Below are 14015 nucleotides of genomic sequence, written 5' to 3'. Positions count from 1 at the left end.
ATTCCAGCTTTGATCTAACCATAGTCTTGTAGATGGTAGTCATGTGTTTTGTTTTCAGATTCTTGAAATTTCTTTTCACTATTCCGAGTGTTTTACTAGCCTTAGATTGAACATCTTTAATTTGCTTCTTGAAGTTTAGCTTCCTATCAATAAATACTCCTAGGTCTTTTTCCCCATTGGATTTCTGCAGGGGTTTTTCTTTCATTATATAGTTTATATAGTTTATTATTATTATTATTATTATTATTATTATTATTATTATTATTATTATTATTATTATTATTATTATTATTATTATTATTATTATTATCATCATCATCATTATTATTACTATTATTATTATTATCACCACCACCACCACCACTACCATCATCATCATCATCATCATCATCATCATCATCATCATCATACGGCTATGTGGTCTTGTGGTATGACACTCGCTTTCGGATCGGAAGGTCCTGGTTTCGAGCCTCGCTCGGCGCATAGTTGAGTCCTTGGAGAACACAGACTACTGTGTTATCTATGTTGGAGAAGGCTCTTTACTCACATGCTCTCATCGTACTCAGGTGCAAAATAAGTACCTGGCCGTTAACAGCGTTGTCTTTGTCCGAAAAAAAAAGTGTTAAAGGAGTCATGTCCCGTCCTTCATGTTAAGTGTTGCTCTTTGCCAGGGACTCTCTGTAAAGCGCTTTGAGCATGTTTAGTGGATATCGCGCTATATAAAGTTAAGCTCATTTTTTTAAAAATCATCAACATCATCATCATAAACAACAACAACAACAACAACAACATCACATCCTTATTCTTCTTCTTCTTATTATTATCATCATCATCATCATCATCATCATCATCATCATCATCATTATCATTATCATTATCATCATCATCATCATCATGGGGTCAAACGGGGATAGGGAGAGGGAAGGGAGGGGAAGGATAGAACGAACGGAAGGGTGTGGGTTGTTAGGTTGGGAGTCATTTGGGAGGGGGAGGATGGGGGAGAGAGAAGGGAAGGAGGAAGGGAAGGTTGAGCAAGTGGAAGTATAAGGGGGGGGGGGGGGGGAATTAGGCCGGAGGAGGTTTATTTGGTGCTATTTATGTTAATTTATTTGAGTGTCCGCACATAGTCATAAGTTCGGATCTTTTGTTTAGGATGTTAATGTTATGTTTATGACTGTGTAAAAGTATTTCCAATTTCTAAGTGAGGCAAAGATTGCACATTCTTGTCCCACGTCGAAAGGGACAACACGTACTTATTTGTTGTTAACAATCTCCCATGTTACTGTTGGCATTTTGTTTGCGTCTATCTTGTCCCTGTAGTCCAAACAGAAAACAACCATAAGAAACGAAAACAGAGTAAAGAGCACAACATTATCAATGCACTACTGGCACCAAATAATGCAAACAAAAATAAAACTAAAGAAATTAATAAATAAATTAAATAAATAAAAACTCCAATAGTAACATGGAAGATTGTCAATAAAAAACTGTGTTTATTCCCAACCGGTGATAGGGATTGTAAAATTTGTTTTGCAAATAACGTTTCACGCTATATTTTTGTGCACCATAAACTTCTCTTTGCAGATAATACTAATACTTATTTTGTTTACTCCGCGATTTACTAGTCTAGATGCTAGTCTTCATAATAGTAGTCCACAATTGTTGTATGTTTCATCCAAAGGTTGTAATGCAGTAATTTGTTAAGTATCTTGTCACAAGGTGCACAATTTAAAAAAAAAAATCAATCCAAATCCAAATCGCAAAATGCCGGCGACGTTTTTTTCGGTAATCCAATTCGGCCGGGGGGGGGGGGGGGGGGGGGGGGGGGGGGGGGGGGGAGAAGAGAGAGAGAGAGAGAATAGAGGCAGCCTTACACAATATCATAGCTATTGCTTCGAGTTTTGTCTGAAGCATGGTCAAAAGTGTACATATATAAGCAGCTATTAGGTTATAATCACAATTATGGAATTGAATTAACATGTTTGAAATGGACAATATTTTAAGTTGATTTTACCCTGAAATTTACATAAAGCATAGATTTTGCTTTGTAGATAATAAGATAAGTTTGTATTTCAATAGCTATACAAGAAAGAGAGAACCTGTGTATGAATATATTATTTAGTTTGGCTGAAATTTTTAATGTTTTTGACATTTCGAAAGTTGCCAGGATTTCCGGAAGTGTTGCCACCCGGTGAGAGTCAGGCGCATGTCCTTTTCGTTTTGCCCTCTGTCGTCCCTTGACTGCCATTTTGGTAAGAAGAGCAAGGACAACATACCAACAACATGCTTACCGCACGTCTGGCGTCCTCCTTAGTGAGGCAACTTCCCAGAGCTCTTCCCAAAGTAAGTATTAACATAATTGCTAAAAGTTTAAATGACAAATTCTGTGCACACCGACTTTTACATCACGAAACGCCGACCTACCGGTTTTGGCATTGGCCTTGCATTTGACAACCATTCTTCGACCTCCACGACTTTGTTCAGTGCATTATTCGTGTTTATGTATGACCTCTTGTTTCACTTTCACTGCCCACAAACGTTTGTTTGACCGCATAATTTTCCGCAATGTTGAAGTCCACAGGAATAAAAATGAAACTCTAGCCTTAACTTTAACGAAGTAAAAGGCAGGATAAGGCAAGTTTGCGACGAGAGTGAGAGGTCAATACAATGGGCACCGGCACCGGTCTGCGTATATCTTTTATTTAATTCGTTACTCTGATTACTTCCCCAAATTGATTTAGCCTTTTTACATTTTTATAGTTGGGATACAATGTGGGATGTTGAACGTTCATTCAAAGCTTTGGTTTGACTAAACGTTAACGTTAATGAAATGACTTTAACCCAAAAACCGCTTGCCTCTCGCCCCCCATCATGTGACCTAAGTTGACCTCTGCCTTTGACTGACTACAACTTCAACCACAACAATCAGAAGTATATTGTTTCCCCTTTGTTCTTGGATATGCACATCTGTTGTAATACTGACTTGTTACTTTATAAAGTAAGAGGCATCCTACTGTTCACTTACTACCACACTTTCTCTCTGCCTCTCGCTTCCCCCCCCCCCCCCCCCCCCCCCCCCCCCCCCTCTCTCTCTCTCTCACACACTCACACCCCTGCAACAAGTCTTGTGTCAGATTTATTTTTCTTATTTTTGCTATCAGTATCAGTGGTCAATGTGATATCAATATATTTACACTTACACCAAGCCCAAGCACTCTACTAATTACTAATTTTTTTTTTGATTTGATCCAATATAGCTGAGGAATGAAAATTTTAAGTCGACACAGGCTCGTAATATATTTGTTTAGATTTTAATTACATTTACAGTTTTAGTCAGATACTTTTTTTATTTTTTTGGAAGCTTTCATCTGAAGCAAATTCTACATGGCTTGTACACAGAATATAAAGGCCAGCTCTATTTCTCTGAACGCTCAGGCAAATAAACTTGAACTCTATTTCTCCGAATGGTCAACTAGCCTCCAGTAGTTGATAGAAAAGTTATTGTTCAGAGTGGACAGGGAATTCTCACGACTCATCAAGCTAGCGTTTTTCAGGCATAGTGTTGTGCTATCGTGAATACTCCATGGCGCGCTCGCACTGCACTATCAAAGGGAGAACAGAAGTAAACCTAAATAACGACAAGATAGCACAAACTCGAGATAGAAGATTACCAGAAAGTTGGGAATAAAAATCAGAGCAACCCCCCCCCCCCCCCCCCAAAAAAAAATATGCATAGACTTTCATCATTCACACAGACACTCTCGCAAATAACCAATAATATCTTGAGAACGGAAGTTGTTCGGAGAGATAAAGATCAAGTATATTTTCCCGAGCATTCGGAGAAATAGTCACTTCGAAATATAAATGTAATATCAAACCTTCCTTGTCGTTTAGTAACCGAACAGATGTAAAAATCTGAACAAAAATATTTTTTTTCAACTGAGAACAGACTTTTACTTAACCTATGTACACTTGTTTCATGATATTGATGGGTACTTGCAGTTATATCTGTCTGAATATGAGTGAATACACACTAGAGACATATCCATTGATCATAACGATTAAAATGAAAAAAATCATTACGTCTTTCCCTAAGTTTTATGGGTGGTGTGATTTGCAAGCTTGCTTCCCCTCCACAGTAAAATCGTAAACTTATCATTTGGCCTTCTTGGAGAGCAGTGAAACAAGAAATTAAAGATTTAAAGTTCACCTACACCATCACTCCAACACCCATGATGACGTCATACTACCACCCTTAATACAGCTTTGTTACTACCTCCTACTAGGCCAGTCCTCCACCAAGGTTTACTGGAAGATTCTCTCTCTCTCTCTCTCTCTCTCTCTCTCTCTCTCTCTCTCTCTCTCTCTCTCTCTCTCTCTCTCTCTCTCTCTCTCTCTTTCTCCAACCTTCCTGAATTGAAGAAATTTGATTCTCATTTAGTACAGGAAACCAACTTTCTTGTGAGCGTAATATTTTTACCTTATTTTGTGTTAGTAATTTTACTGGCTTTTATTTTATGTTTTAAATTCATTTTCAATTCCAGGCTTGTCAGAATGCTCTTGCTGCAGGTTGCGTGTCTGCCAGGCACTTGTCCCTAACTGCCAAGTCTTTTGCTGCTGGTAAGTGTGGAAAGCCAGATCTCTTTTTGATTAGAGAATTGATTTTTCTTTGATTGTAGCCTTATTTCAGAGTCATCAGCAGAACTACCTCTCATACAGGATTAATCATTATATTTTAAAATGTATTGTGCTAATAGTTGTATGAAAAGATCTCTCTCACACTGTTTAAAATTTTTTTATTTTTTTTTGATGTTAGCAAATACAGTTTACAGTATAAATGAGCACATTATTACATATATATTTTTCATTTTCCATATAATGAGCTTTAAGATTTAGTGGCGCTCCCAGGTATTCGTTGGTATGCCCACTACATTTAATGATCGTTATTTTAGTTTGGAGGAAACAGCAGTCTTTTACAAGGTTGCCAATTTTCTGTATATTTACGAAATTCAGTATGTTATAAACCTCAGTATATTTTCCAATCCCCTGCTAAACGGGGGAAAAATAAGTACATAATGTCTTTTTACTAGATTTCAGCAATCAGAAAGGGGTTGGTCAATGTTTTTGCGTAAACGCTCAGTAAATTTCTGCCTCCTTCATTGGCAACCCTGCATTTAAGATCTTGAATTGAGTATTTCTAGTGTTATTCTTTACTATGTCAACATATTTTTTTTTTAATGAGCATTAGAACAGTCTTCTGCAGTTCTTTGAATTAGTGTATGAGACGTTTTTTATTTATTTTTTTTTTTTTTAATGTTTCAAAAAAATAGTTTCATATATAATTAGGGAGTTTTGTGAATTCAAATTCATCTGATAGATGTTTTCCACATTTAAGTTTATGGTTGTTGTCAGATAAATTTTGTTGTCTTGTGTTTCTGCTTCAGCTGTCCTTAATTACAGTTACATAGTTGAAAAGTAATTGCTGTTTTACTAGTTTAATTTCATTCTTTTTAAATATTGTTGTTTCAGGACCAAGTGGGGCAGAGGTCTCTTCTATCCTAGAGGAGCGTATCTTGGGCCAAACTTCTCAGGTCAACCTAGAAGAGACAGGTCGCGTATTGTCCATTGGTGATGGTATCGCTCGTGTTTATGGTCTCAAGAACATCCAAGCCGAGGAGATGGTGGAATTCCCAAGTGGATTAAAGGTGAGTTCATAATTCTTAGACTGGAATTTTAATAAACCCATTTGGGTGATTTAAGAATCATAACTCGTTGGTATTAGGCAACAAATTAAAGGAAATTGAAAGGTCAGAGATTAAAAAGTAGGTAATCCGAAAATATCTGCTTTTTTTAAATAGAAATTTTTTTTTCAAGAGATGTACCAAATTTGATAGTAATTAATATATATTAGCATTGTATTTTAAACCCAATGTATTCAAGGTTGTTCGCATTTGGTTATGGCAAATTATTGACCTTCTGATGGATTTATTGCTCTGCCAATACCAATTCTATTGAGTTTAGAGGAGTGTTCTTTCACAAGTAATATTGAATATTGTTTCACATTTATTGCTTTTGCCTAATAATGCTGATTGTTTGACATAGCTCTATATGATAGTCACTGAACTCAGTTTATTTAAATGATTTTAATATTCATCTATTTTTGATAAAGCTTGTACTGAGGTGTTAATGTTGAAATCAGAAAAATAAATGCATATGATGGAATATCTGGTGTGCTCAAAGAATTTTTATTTCTCATTTTGTCTTCAGGGAATGGCCTTGAACTTGGAGCCTGACAATGTTGGTGTTGTGGTATTTGGTAACGACAAACTGATCAAGGAAGGTGATGTGGTGAAGCGTACTGGAGCCATTGTAGATGTACCTGTAGGTATGGATATGCTGGGTAGAGTCGTTGATGCCCTTGGAACTCCTATTGATGGAAAGGTTTGTGGATGTTCTTATTCTGTCACATACCAAATATAAAAAATATCCCGAAACCTTCTGGGTCACAGTGCAATCCCTCCTATACCATAAGCAGTATGTTATCTTAGGTTTTGACAGATTGTTTAAGGCATGTAAAGGTCTCTTTTGCCACATGAAGCATCCCAGTTTTATCTTTAATTTACAATGACATTGAATTTGACATCGGTGCTATTTTATCAAGACAAATCTTGTTGACATGCGTTTTTCAAGTTGGTTTAGAGAAATATAATAATAGTGGTTAAAGTCCAATCTCTAATATTTGGTCGGCGTATAGTTGGGTCATTGGAAAAGGCTCTATACTCGCATTCTCTTACCTGTCTCTGGTGTAATATGAGTACCTTGTCGTTAACTGCGTTGTTTGTCTGGAAAAATAAAATTGTGATATCGTCTAAGAGGCATTGTGTCCCATCCTTCATGTTACCTGTAGCTGTTTGCCAGAGATCCCTGCAAAGGGTTTTGTGCATGTTTAGTGGATATTGCACTATATAAAAACTCAATTTAAAAAAAAAGTAGTTTGGTGAGGGTTGACTCTCAGCTAAGTTCAGTATGCTCAATTTTTTACTTTCTCCTCGAAATAATGATGGTGATCTGGGTTACTTTAGTGTGTGTGTTTTTTCTTTAGATGAGTTTATTATAGATTATTTTTTAGTAAACTAGAAACAGAAACTAACTTTTGTTTCGCCGGTTTTTTATGTCAAATTTTAGATTGTATCATTATCTGTGTGTTTGTGTGAAAGTTTTCTATAGTGCGCAATCTTTATTGTGGGTGACAAACCGAATTATATGCAGTTTTTAAGATATCTGATTTTTATCTAGCCAGTTTTTATTCAAACTTATACACCACTCATCTGCATAATATGAACTAAAGCTTGTTCTAAGTTTTGCCAGAGGAGTAAAAAAAAATTATATTTTTTTCTAGGGCCCAGTCAAGGCATCTGCCAGAGCTCGTGTGGGTATCAAAGCTCCTGGAATAATTCCCCGTACCTCTGTCAAAGAGCCTATGCAGACTGGTATCAAAGCTGTCGACAGCTTGGTGCCTATTGGACGAGGACAAAGAGAGTTGATCATTGGTGACAGACAGACTGGGTAAGAATCGGGGTTGTAAATTTTTATAGTTATTTCTTTGCTTTTTATTTCCATATTCAGATTTTAAAATTTTTATTTTTTAAACTTTGCTAGTCAAATTCTGATTCCCTGCAAGCTAGATTTAGATTTTTCATCCAAAATATCGCGGAAAAAGAGCTAAAAAATGGTTTTGTTTGCTTTCTTTTTCTTTCAGAAAATGGATATATGACCAAAATTTCAACTACATCAATTCGAATCATAATACAATAATTGATATTCATATTCATACAAAAATCTTGTATTTTGGTTTGGTAGATATTTTTGTTTGTTTCTTGTGACAGGTCTCTTGCAACAGATCTGGATAAGTGCTGTTCATCATTTTCTTTTGCATCTATGTTTATTCACACAGAAAAACTGCCATTGCCATTGACACCATCATCAACCAGCAGCGTTTCAATGATGGAAGTGATGAAAAGGCCAAATTGTACTGTATCTATGTTGCCATTGGTCAGAAACGTTCCACTGTTGCCCAGTTGGTGAAGAGGCTGACTGATGCCAGTAAGTGCATTTATTGCGTTGCTAATTATTTTGAGGTAGGGATTACGGGTGATATTTGCCTAGATACGCAATTTCAGAGCCATATGTTATCCTTTTTTAAAAAAAAGTTTGGAGTTTCCATCAGGAGCCGGTACATTTTTCATTTTACAATTAATATACTGCGTAAGATGGGGTGGGGATCTTTCAACATCCCGTATTTGGTTGATAAAGCCATTCTTACTGTGTATTCTGCTCCCCAATGTCTGTTTTTCCTTCTATGTTTTATTTTGCACCAAGGGTTTATATTTGTTACTTTCTTCAGTGTTGTGTGAATCTTAAGGCTAAAATTGAAATTCTTTCCACCCCTCAGATGCCATGAAATACACGATTGTTGTGTCTGCCACTGCTTCCGATGCTGCTCCTCTTCAATACCTGGCTCCATACTCTGGCTGTGCCATGGGTGAATACTTCCGTGACAATGGCATGCATGCTCTCATCATCTATGATGATTTGTCCAAGCAGGTAATTTGCTTTGATTTTTGTCAACAATGGTTGCAGAGACCAAGCTGTTATGAAGTGATAAAGCTAAAAATGGTGTCAATACAATGATCTTCAAAACGTACATATTTTTGTCATGCCACTGTTTTCCTTCAGGTGTTTATACACTGTCATGAAATTACAAATGTTCATTTGTGCGCATGAATGAGGGTAAAAGTATATATATATATATATATACTTTTACCCCAAATTACACATTTCTAATTCGTAAGCATGTCTGTAATTAGCTTATCGAGTTTTTAGTATAGCTCAAATGAATTGAAGGTAATTTTCATATACTTTTTAAGAAAAAATTGTGATCTAGAGGTGTTTATTTTATCGTTTAAAACATTTTCTTTTTTTTTTCTTTTTTTTTTCTTGTTCTTGATTTCAGGCTGTAGCTTACCGTCAAATGTCCCTGTTGCTCCGTCGTCCCCCTGGTCGTGAGGCCTACCCTGGTGATGTGTTCTATCTCCACTCTCGTCTGTTGGAGAGAGCAGCCAAGATGAGTGATGTCCATGGAGGTGGTTCTCTCACTGCCCTACCTGTCATTGAAACCCAAGCAGGTGATGTGTCTGCTTACATCCCCACCAACGTCATTTCCATCACTGACGGTCAGATCTTCTTGGAAACTGAGCTGTTCTTCAAGGGTATCCGTCCTGCCATCAATGTCGGTCTGTCTGTAAGCAGAGTAGGTTCTGCTGCCCAGACCCGTTCAATGAAGCAGGTGAGTATCTTCTTGTTTTTTTTATACCAAGGTGTTTGCCTGACTCTTGGTCATTGTCAACTGTAGTTGTTTTCCTTAGAGGTTATCCGACAATCGATTCTGGTAGGACGATCTTTTTGTGGTGTATACTTTATTGCATCATCAATTATTTGTTGACTGCATATACAACCATATCATCATCAATGTTTCTACAACCACAAATAATTATTACTACCATCACCTCTGACAACTACTACTGCCACGTCAACATCACTATCACCAACACAACTATTCATATAGTTTGATATTTTATAATGTTAAGTTGGCAGCTCTACATAGTAAGAGAGGTGTGGCATTTGTCTTGATGGGGAATTATGAGTGGTTTAAAGTATGTCTAAGGTTAAGCGGGTGTGGTTTTTTATGTTATGTTTTTTTTTCTTTATAGGAGTTTTGAAACTTCATTTTATAATAAGGAGAGTGGATGTTGTAAATATTGCAAAATTGCTTGTATGATGAAAATCATAACAGGGCCCTTGCTCTCTGCTATTACATGTTTTTTCAACAAAGATAGCAGCATAGTTCCGGGATTGACCGTTGCACTGCCAACAACTGGATTTGAAGCCAGGAGCTGTCAGTCTGAAGTTATGTATCACCAGACCTGAAGCTTCACGTATTAGTTGGCTAAACCTATTCCCCTGGTTTGGAATCATTTGTGTTGTTTATTGTGTTTTTTTTTTTACAACGTGCTGCCATTCACTCTGCTTTGATTATTGTCTATTTGAATATTCTTTTGTATTAACGTTGGCATCGACTAATTTTTCTGTTCTCATTGCTACTCATCACAGGTGGCTGGTTCTATGAAATTGGATCTCGCCCAATACAGAGAAGTCGCTGCCTTCGCTCAATTTGGTTCTGATTTGGATCAGGCCACCCAGAGCTTGTTGAAACGTGGTGTCCGTTTGACTGAAATTTTGAAACAGGGACAATATGGTATGTACTTAGGCAAGAGATGCCTGTCATATTTAAATCACAGACATATTTGCAGATTTGGTTTTTGTAGCTAAATGCAGAATCGACAGATTTATATTTGGGCAGTTTTGAGATTGTCATCAGTTTGATTTTCTGAAGCAAGAATTTGTTTATTTTTTTTATTAAGATTTATTTATTATGCTAAGCATTGGAGGTATTTCTTGAAATCTTGCTGAACTTTTTGTTCTTAAGATTGTTTCTTCCCCTCTGGTCTTGGCGGGGATCTGTAGCTGGGATATATATGTTCTCCCTGTAAATCAGTCATACCTGCTTACTTTTATGGATCATCCATGATTATTACGGAAATGGAAGAGATATTAAGGATTTTTATTTCATGGCAATTTAGTCGAAGTGTTTGAGAAATTTTGATTTTTATTCAATTGCTGAGATTTTCAGGAGACAAAAGCGATCATCTTAAAATTTCCTTATATTTATAAAAGCTGTTGCTCAGATCCGGGCACATGATAGCTCCGTCAGTCGCTAACTCGTAATGGTGACTGTCAACAACTAAGTTTTTATGTAACACTTTTTTAATGGTTATGTTATCTACTAGACTATAGTTACTGTAAATTGTGTAAAGTAAATGGGGGGGGGGGGATATCAGTGTGTCCTTCCATATCCCTCTCAGTACCACCCATAGGAAAATCGTCACATTTGTTACGATGTAACCTAACCGACAATTTTCTCATTCTGATTTCTCTTGTACATCACAAAAAAATTTTTTACTGCTTTGATTACGGCGATAAATACTAAACACTGTTGTAGGGCCCAGTTGTTACTTTTTTGTTTGAGTAAGAAGTCTATTTTTGTGCTGGGTGGGTGTGAATTTTCGGAAGAAATTCTAAAAATAGCTGGTAATGAGAGAGTTAAGGAATTCTTGGCTTGGGTCAGGATGGTACTTTGAGGTAATGCAAAATCAACACATCAGTGGATTGCTCATAGAATCTTCTGTTCTCTATTTGTACCAGTCCCATTTATCTTCCTTTACTTTTGTATTTTTTACTTCGGATCCACGACTTTCCCCGTACCAACTTTGCCAAAGTCCCAAATACGGTACTCCATGGATTTTAGCATGAAGAATTCCAATAACATACATGCTGAATCATACAAATTTTAGTCAAATTTCATGGCCATATACGAATATTTTTGTTTGGAAAATTACGAATTTTTAGTTCTTAGTAATACTTTAATAATAATAATAATAAGAAGAAGAAGAAGAAAGACAACTACTACCACTATTACTACTATAATAATAATGATGATAATAATAATAGTATTGTAATTGTTCGTACACAATAATGTACAGAAATTACTAATTTCCTTGTCAAATTACTAAAAATTGACATAAAAATTACTAAATCTTAAGTTTTCAATTTGGCATGTGTGCAATAAACTTTGCAATAGGACACACTTCGACTTGGTGACCGAATGTATTGATTACCTTTCGTGAGCATTGGATTCTAGTGCACTTTTTAGCTTGTTCTCCCAAGAGCCAGTTGGAATCCATTGAGTACTGTATGTTGCTGTGTAACAAGATTTTACTATCATGGTGTAGATGCTGGTGTCCTTCTTGTATTGATTCAGTCTTTCTTTAAATTTGGGTTCATTTTTACATTCCTTTTTTTTTGTTTATGATGTGTTTATTATGGTACATCTTTTTTTTTTCTTCTTTCCAAGTATATGTTACCTTCGTTTTAATAATTACTGCTATTACTATTACTATATATCATCGACCGTTTATTGCACATTCTTCTTCTCTCTCCCTAATCCCATGCAGTGCCCATGGCTATTGAGGAACAAGTGTGTGTCATCTACTGTGGTGTCAGGGGTTTCTTGGACAAACTTGACCCATCCAGAATTACCTCCTTTGAGGCAGATTTCTTGAAGCACCTTCGGGGAACACAGCAAGATTTGTTGCAGACAATCGCCAAGGAGGGAAAAATCAATGAACAAGCAGAGGAGAAGCTTAAAGGAGTCATCAACAACTTCTTGACTGGATTCCAGTAAATTAGTTGATTAGTAAATTATGTTATCGTTTTTGAAATGGTTTCTTTTTTTTTTTTTGTATTTTTTTTTTTTTAAGGATGTAAATGAAATTTTTGCTCGTGGTCTTTATTAGATATGATCATGCAAAGTCAGTTGTGATAGTCACTGGAAGTATTATAGAAAGCTTTTCGGGCCTGGCTAGGGTAAATTATTGCTTTTTATTGATATTTTCATCTGTGCTGTGGTGAATATGTTACTTGATGTGTGATGGCGAATGTTGTGAATGACTTGGGAATCAATTTGAAATAAATTTTATGTAACAAAAGTTAATTTTGTGATTGGGTGTATTATTATTTATTACTTTATTTCTTTTTTCTTTTTTTGCCTCTTTTGTTTTTGTCTTGTGTGGTGGATGTTGTTTTCTATTGATTGCTGCTTGTGGAATTTCCACGAGACTTAAGGAACATTATTGACTTCCCTCGGTCGATGGCTTCTACAGTGTCTACAACCTTTGCCTATCAGTTTACAATGCTGCCAATTGTTTTCAAAATCATGTTCATTGTCAATCCATTGTACATGGACACGTTTAAATGGCAGCTCTACTACCATCTGTCCTGTATCATGTCTGTTTATCGTCCTTATTTTAATTCCATCTCCCTGAGTGGGGTCCTATGACTTGTGACTTCCCATGGTGGGCAGGAGGTGCTGTGTCTTCTTTCCTCTTTATGTCTGGTTGCTTTCTCTCTTGGAATGAGATTGCTCGGTTGTGAACTGGCCCTTGGTGGAGTCCTTAGTTGAGGGGGAGACAGTCAAGTATTAAGTATCATGTTTTGGAGTGATTAGTTTTTTTCCCTTTTCCATCTGTTTTGTATTGTTTTCTGTTCTGGATATATTCTGTAAACATTTGAATGTATTTGTCATTGTGGAATCCTGGGCAAGACTTAAATGATCTCGGGTCAAGTACACTTGATATTATGCTCTTGGAATCTACATTTGTTTCCTATTTGAGCCATTATCTTCTCATGTCGTTAAAGTCGTAATTCTAGAATCTTTTTACTATTGCTGGGAGTGGTCTTTGACCTCTCATGGTGGACAGAGGTCACTTGCATCCCCCTATAAATGTTTTCTGAGTTGCTTTCTCTCTTGTGTTGGAATGGGATTACTTGGTTTTGTCCGGGGCCCTTTCCGGAGTGCTTGGCTAGGAGGGAAACAGCCCATTCCTCTGTCTTACTTGTCAAGTAAACGATCACATACCATAACACAAGACAATATCACTAAAAGAAATCAAGTCTTTGGATTTACTCACCTCTGTTTAAAGTTTTGATAGTGTTCAAGAAGTGGATTAAGAAGGCTTTATCTGAGGTCATAGTCATATGCCAACAGATCAGCTTAACATGTAGGACGGGACTCAATGTCACTATTACTTTTTTTTTTTTTTGGACCGAGGCAACGCTATTACCAAGTATTTCTTTCACTCCTGAGTGTGGTGAGAGAATTTGGGTGCCACAGCGCGAAGGTGAGTGTCAAACTACAAAACCGCACCATCTGGGTGGGGTTCCTGACCGCCCATAGTGGGCAGGGAGGTACATACTGTCTTCTATCTCCCTATATCTGTTTTCCACCTTGCTTTCTGTCTTTGTCTTGGAATGAGATTACTTAGTTTTGTCCTGACCCT

General features: G+C 36.6%; 1 protein-coding gene across 1 annotated transcript; it reads left to right on the top strand.

Annotated features, from left to right (window-relative positions):
- Window positions 1-2166: 2166 nt before the first annotated feature.
- LOC144966112 (ATP synthase F(1) complex subunit alpha, mitochondrial-like) lies at window positions 2167-12665 on the top strand. The gene is made up of 10 exons (XM_078902208.1): window positions 2167-2343; window positions 4545-4620; window positions 5530-5705; window positions 6268-6441; window positions 7400-7566; window positions 7955-8103; window positions 8453-8604; window positions 9014-9346; window positions 10171-10315; window positions 12132-12665. Exons 1-10 carry the CDS (start codon window positions 2284-2286, stop codon window positions 12359-12361), a joined length of 1662 nt encoding a protein of 553 aa, XP_078758334.1. The 5' UTR covers window positions 2167-2283; the 3' UTR covers window positions 12362-12665.
- The last annotated feature ends 1350 nt before the right edge of the window (window positions 12666-14015 follow it).

The sequence above is a fragment of the Berghia stephanieae genome, chromosome 2 (genome assembly GCF_034508935.2).
Source record: "Berghia stephanieae isolate SIO BIC M18660-M18661 chromosome 2, UCSD_Bste_1.3, whole genome shotgun sequence".
Taxonomy (NCBI): domain Eukaryota; kingdom Metazoa; phylum Mollusca; class Gastropoda; order Nudibranchia; family Aeolidiidae; genus Berghia; species Berghia stephanieae.
The sequence above is the reverse complement of the archived record's forward strand: the minus strand, read 5'-3'. Positions and strand labels throughout refer to the sequence as shown.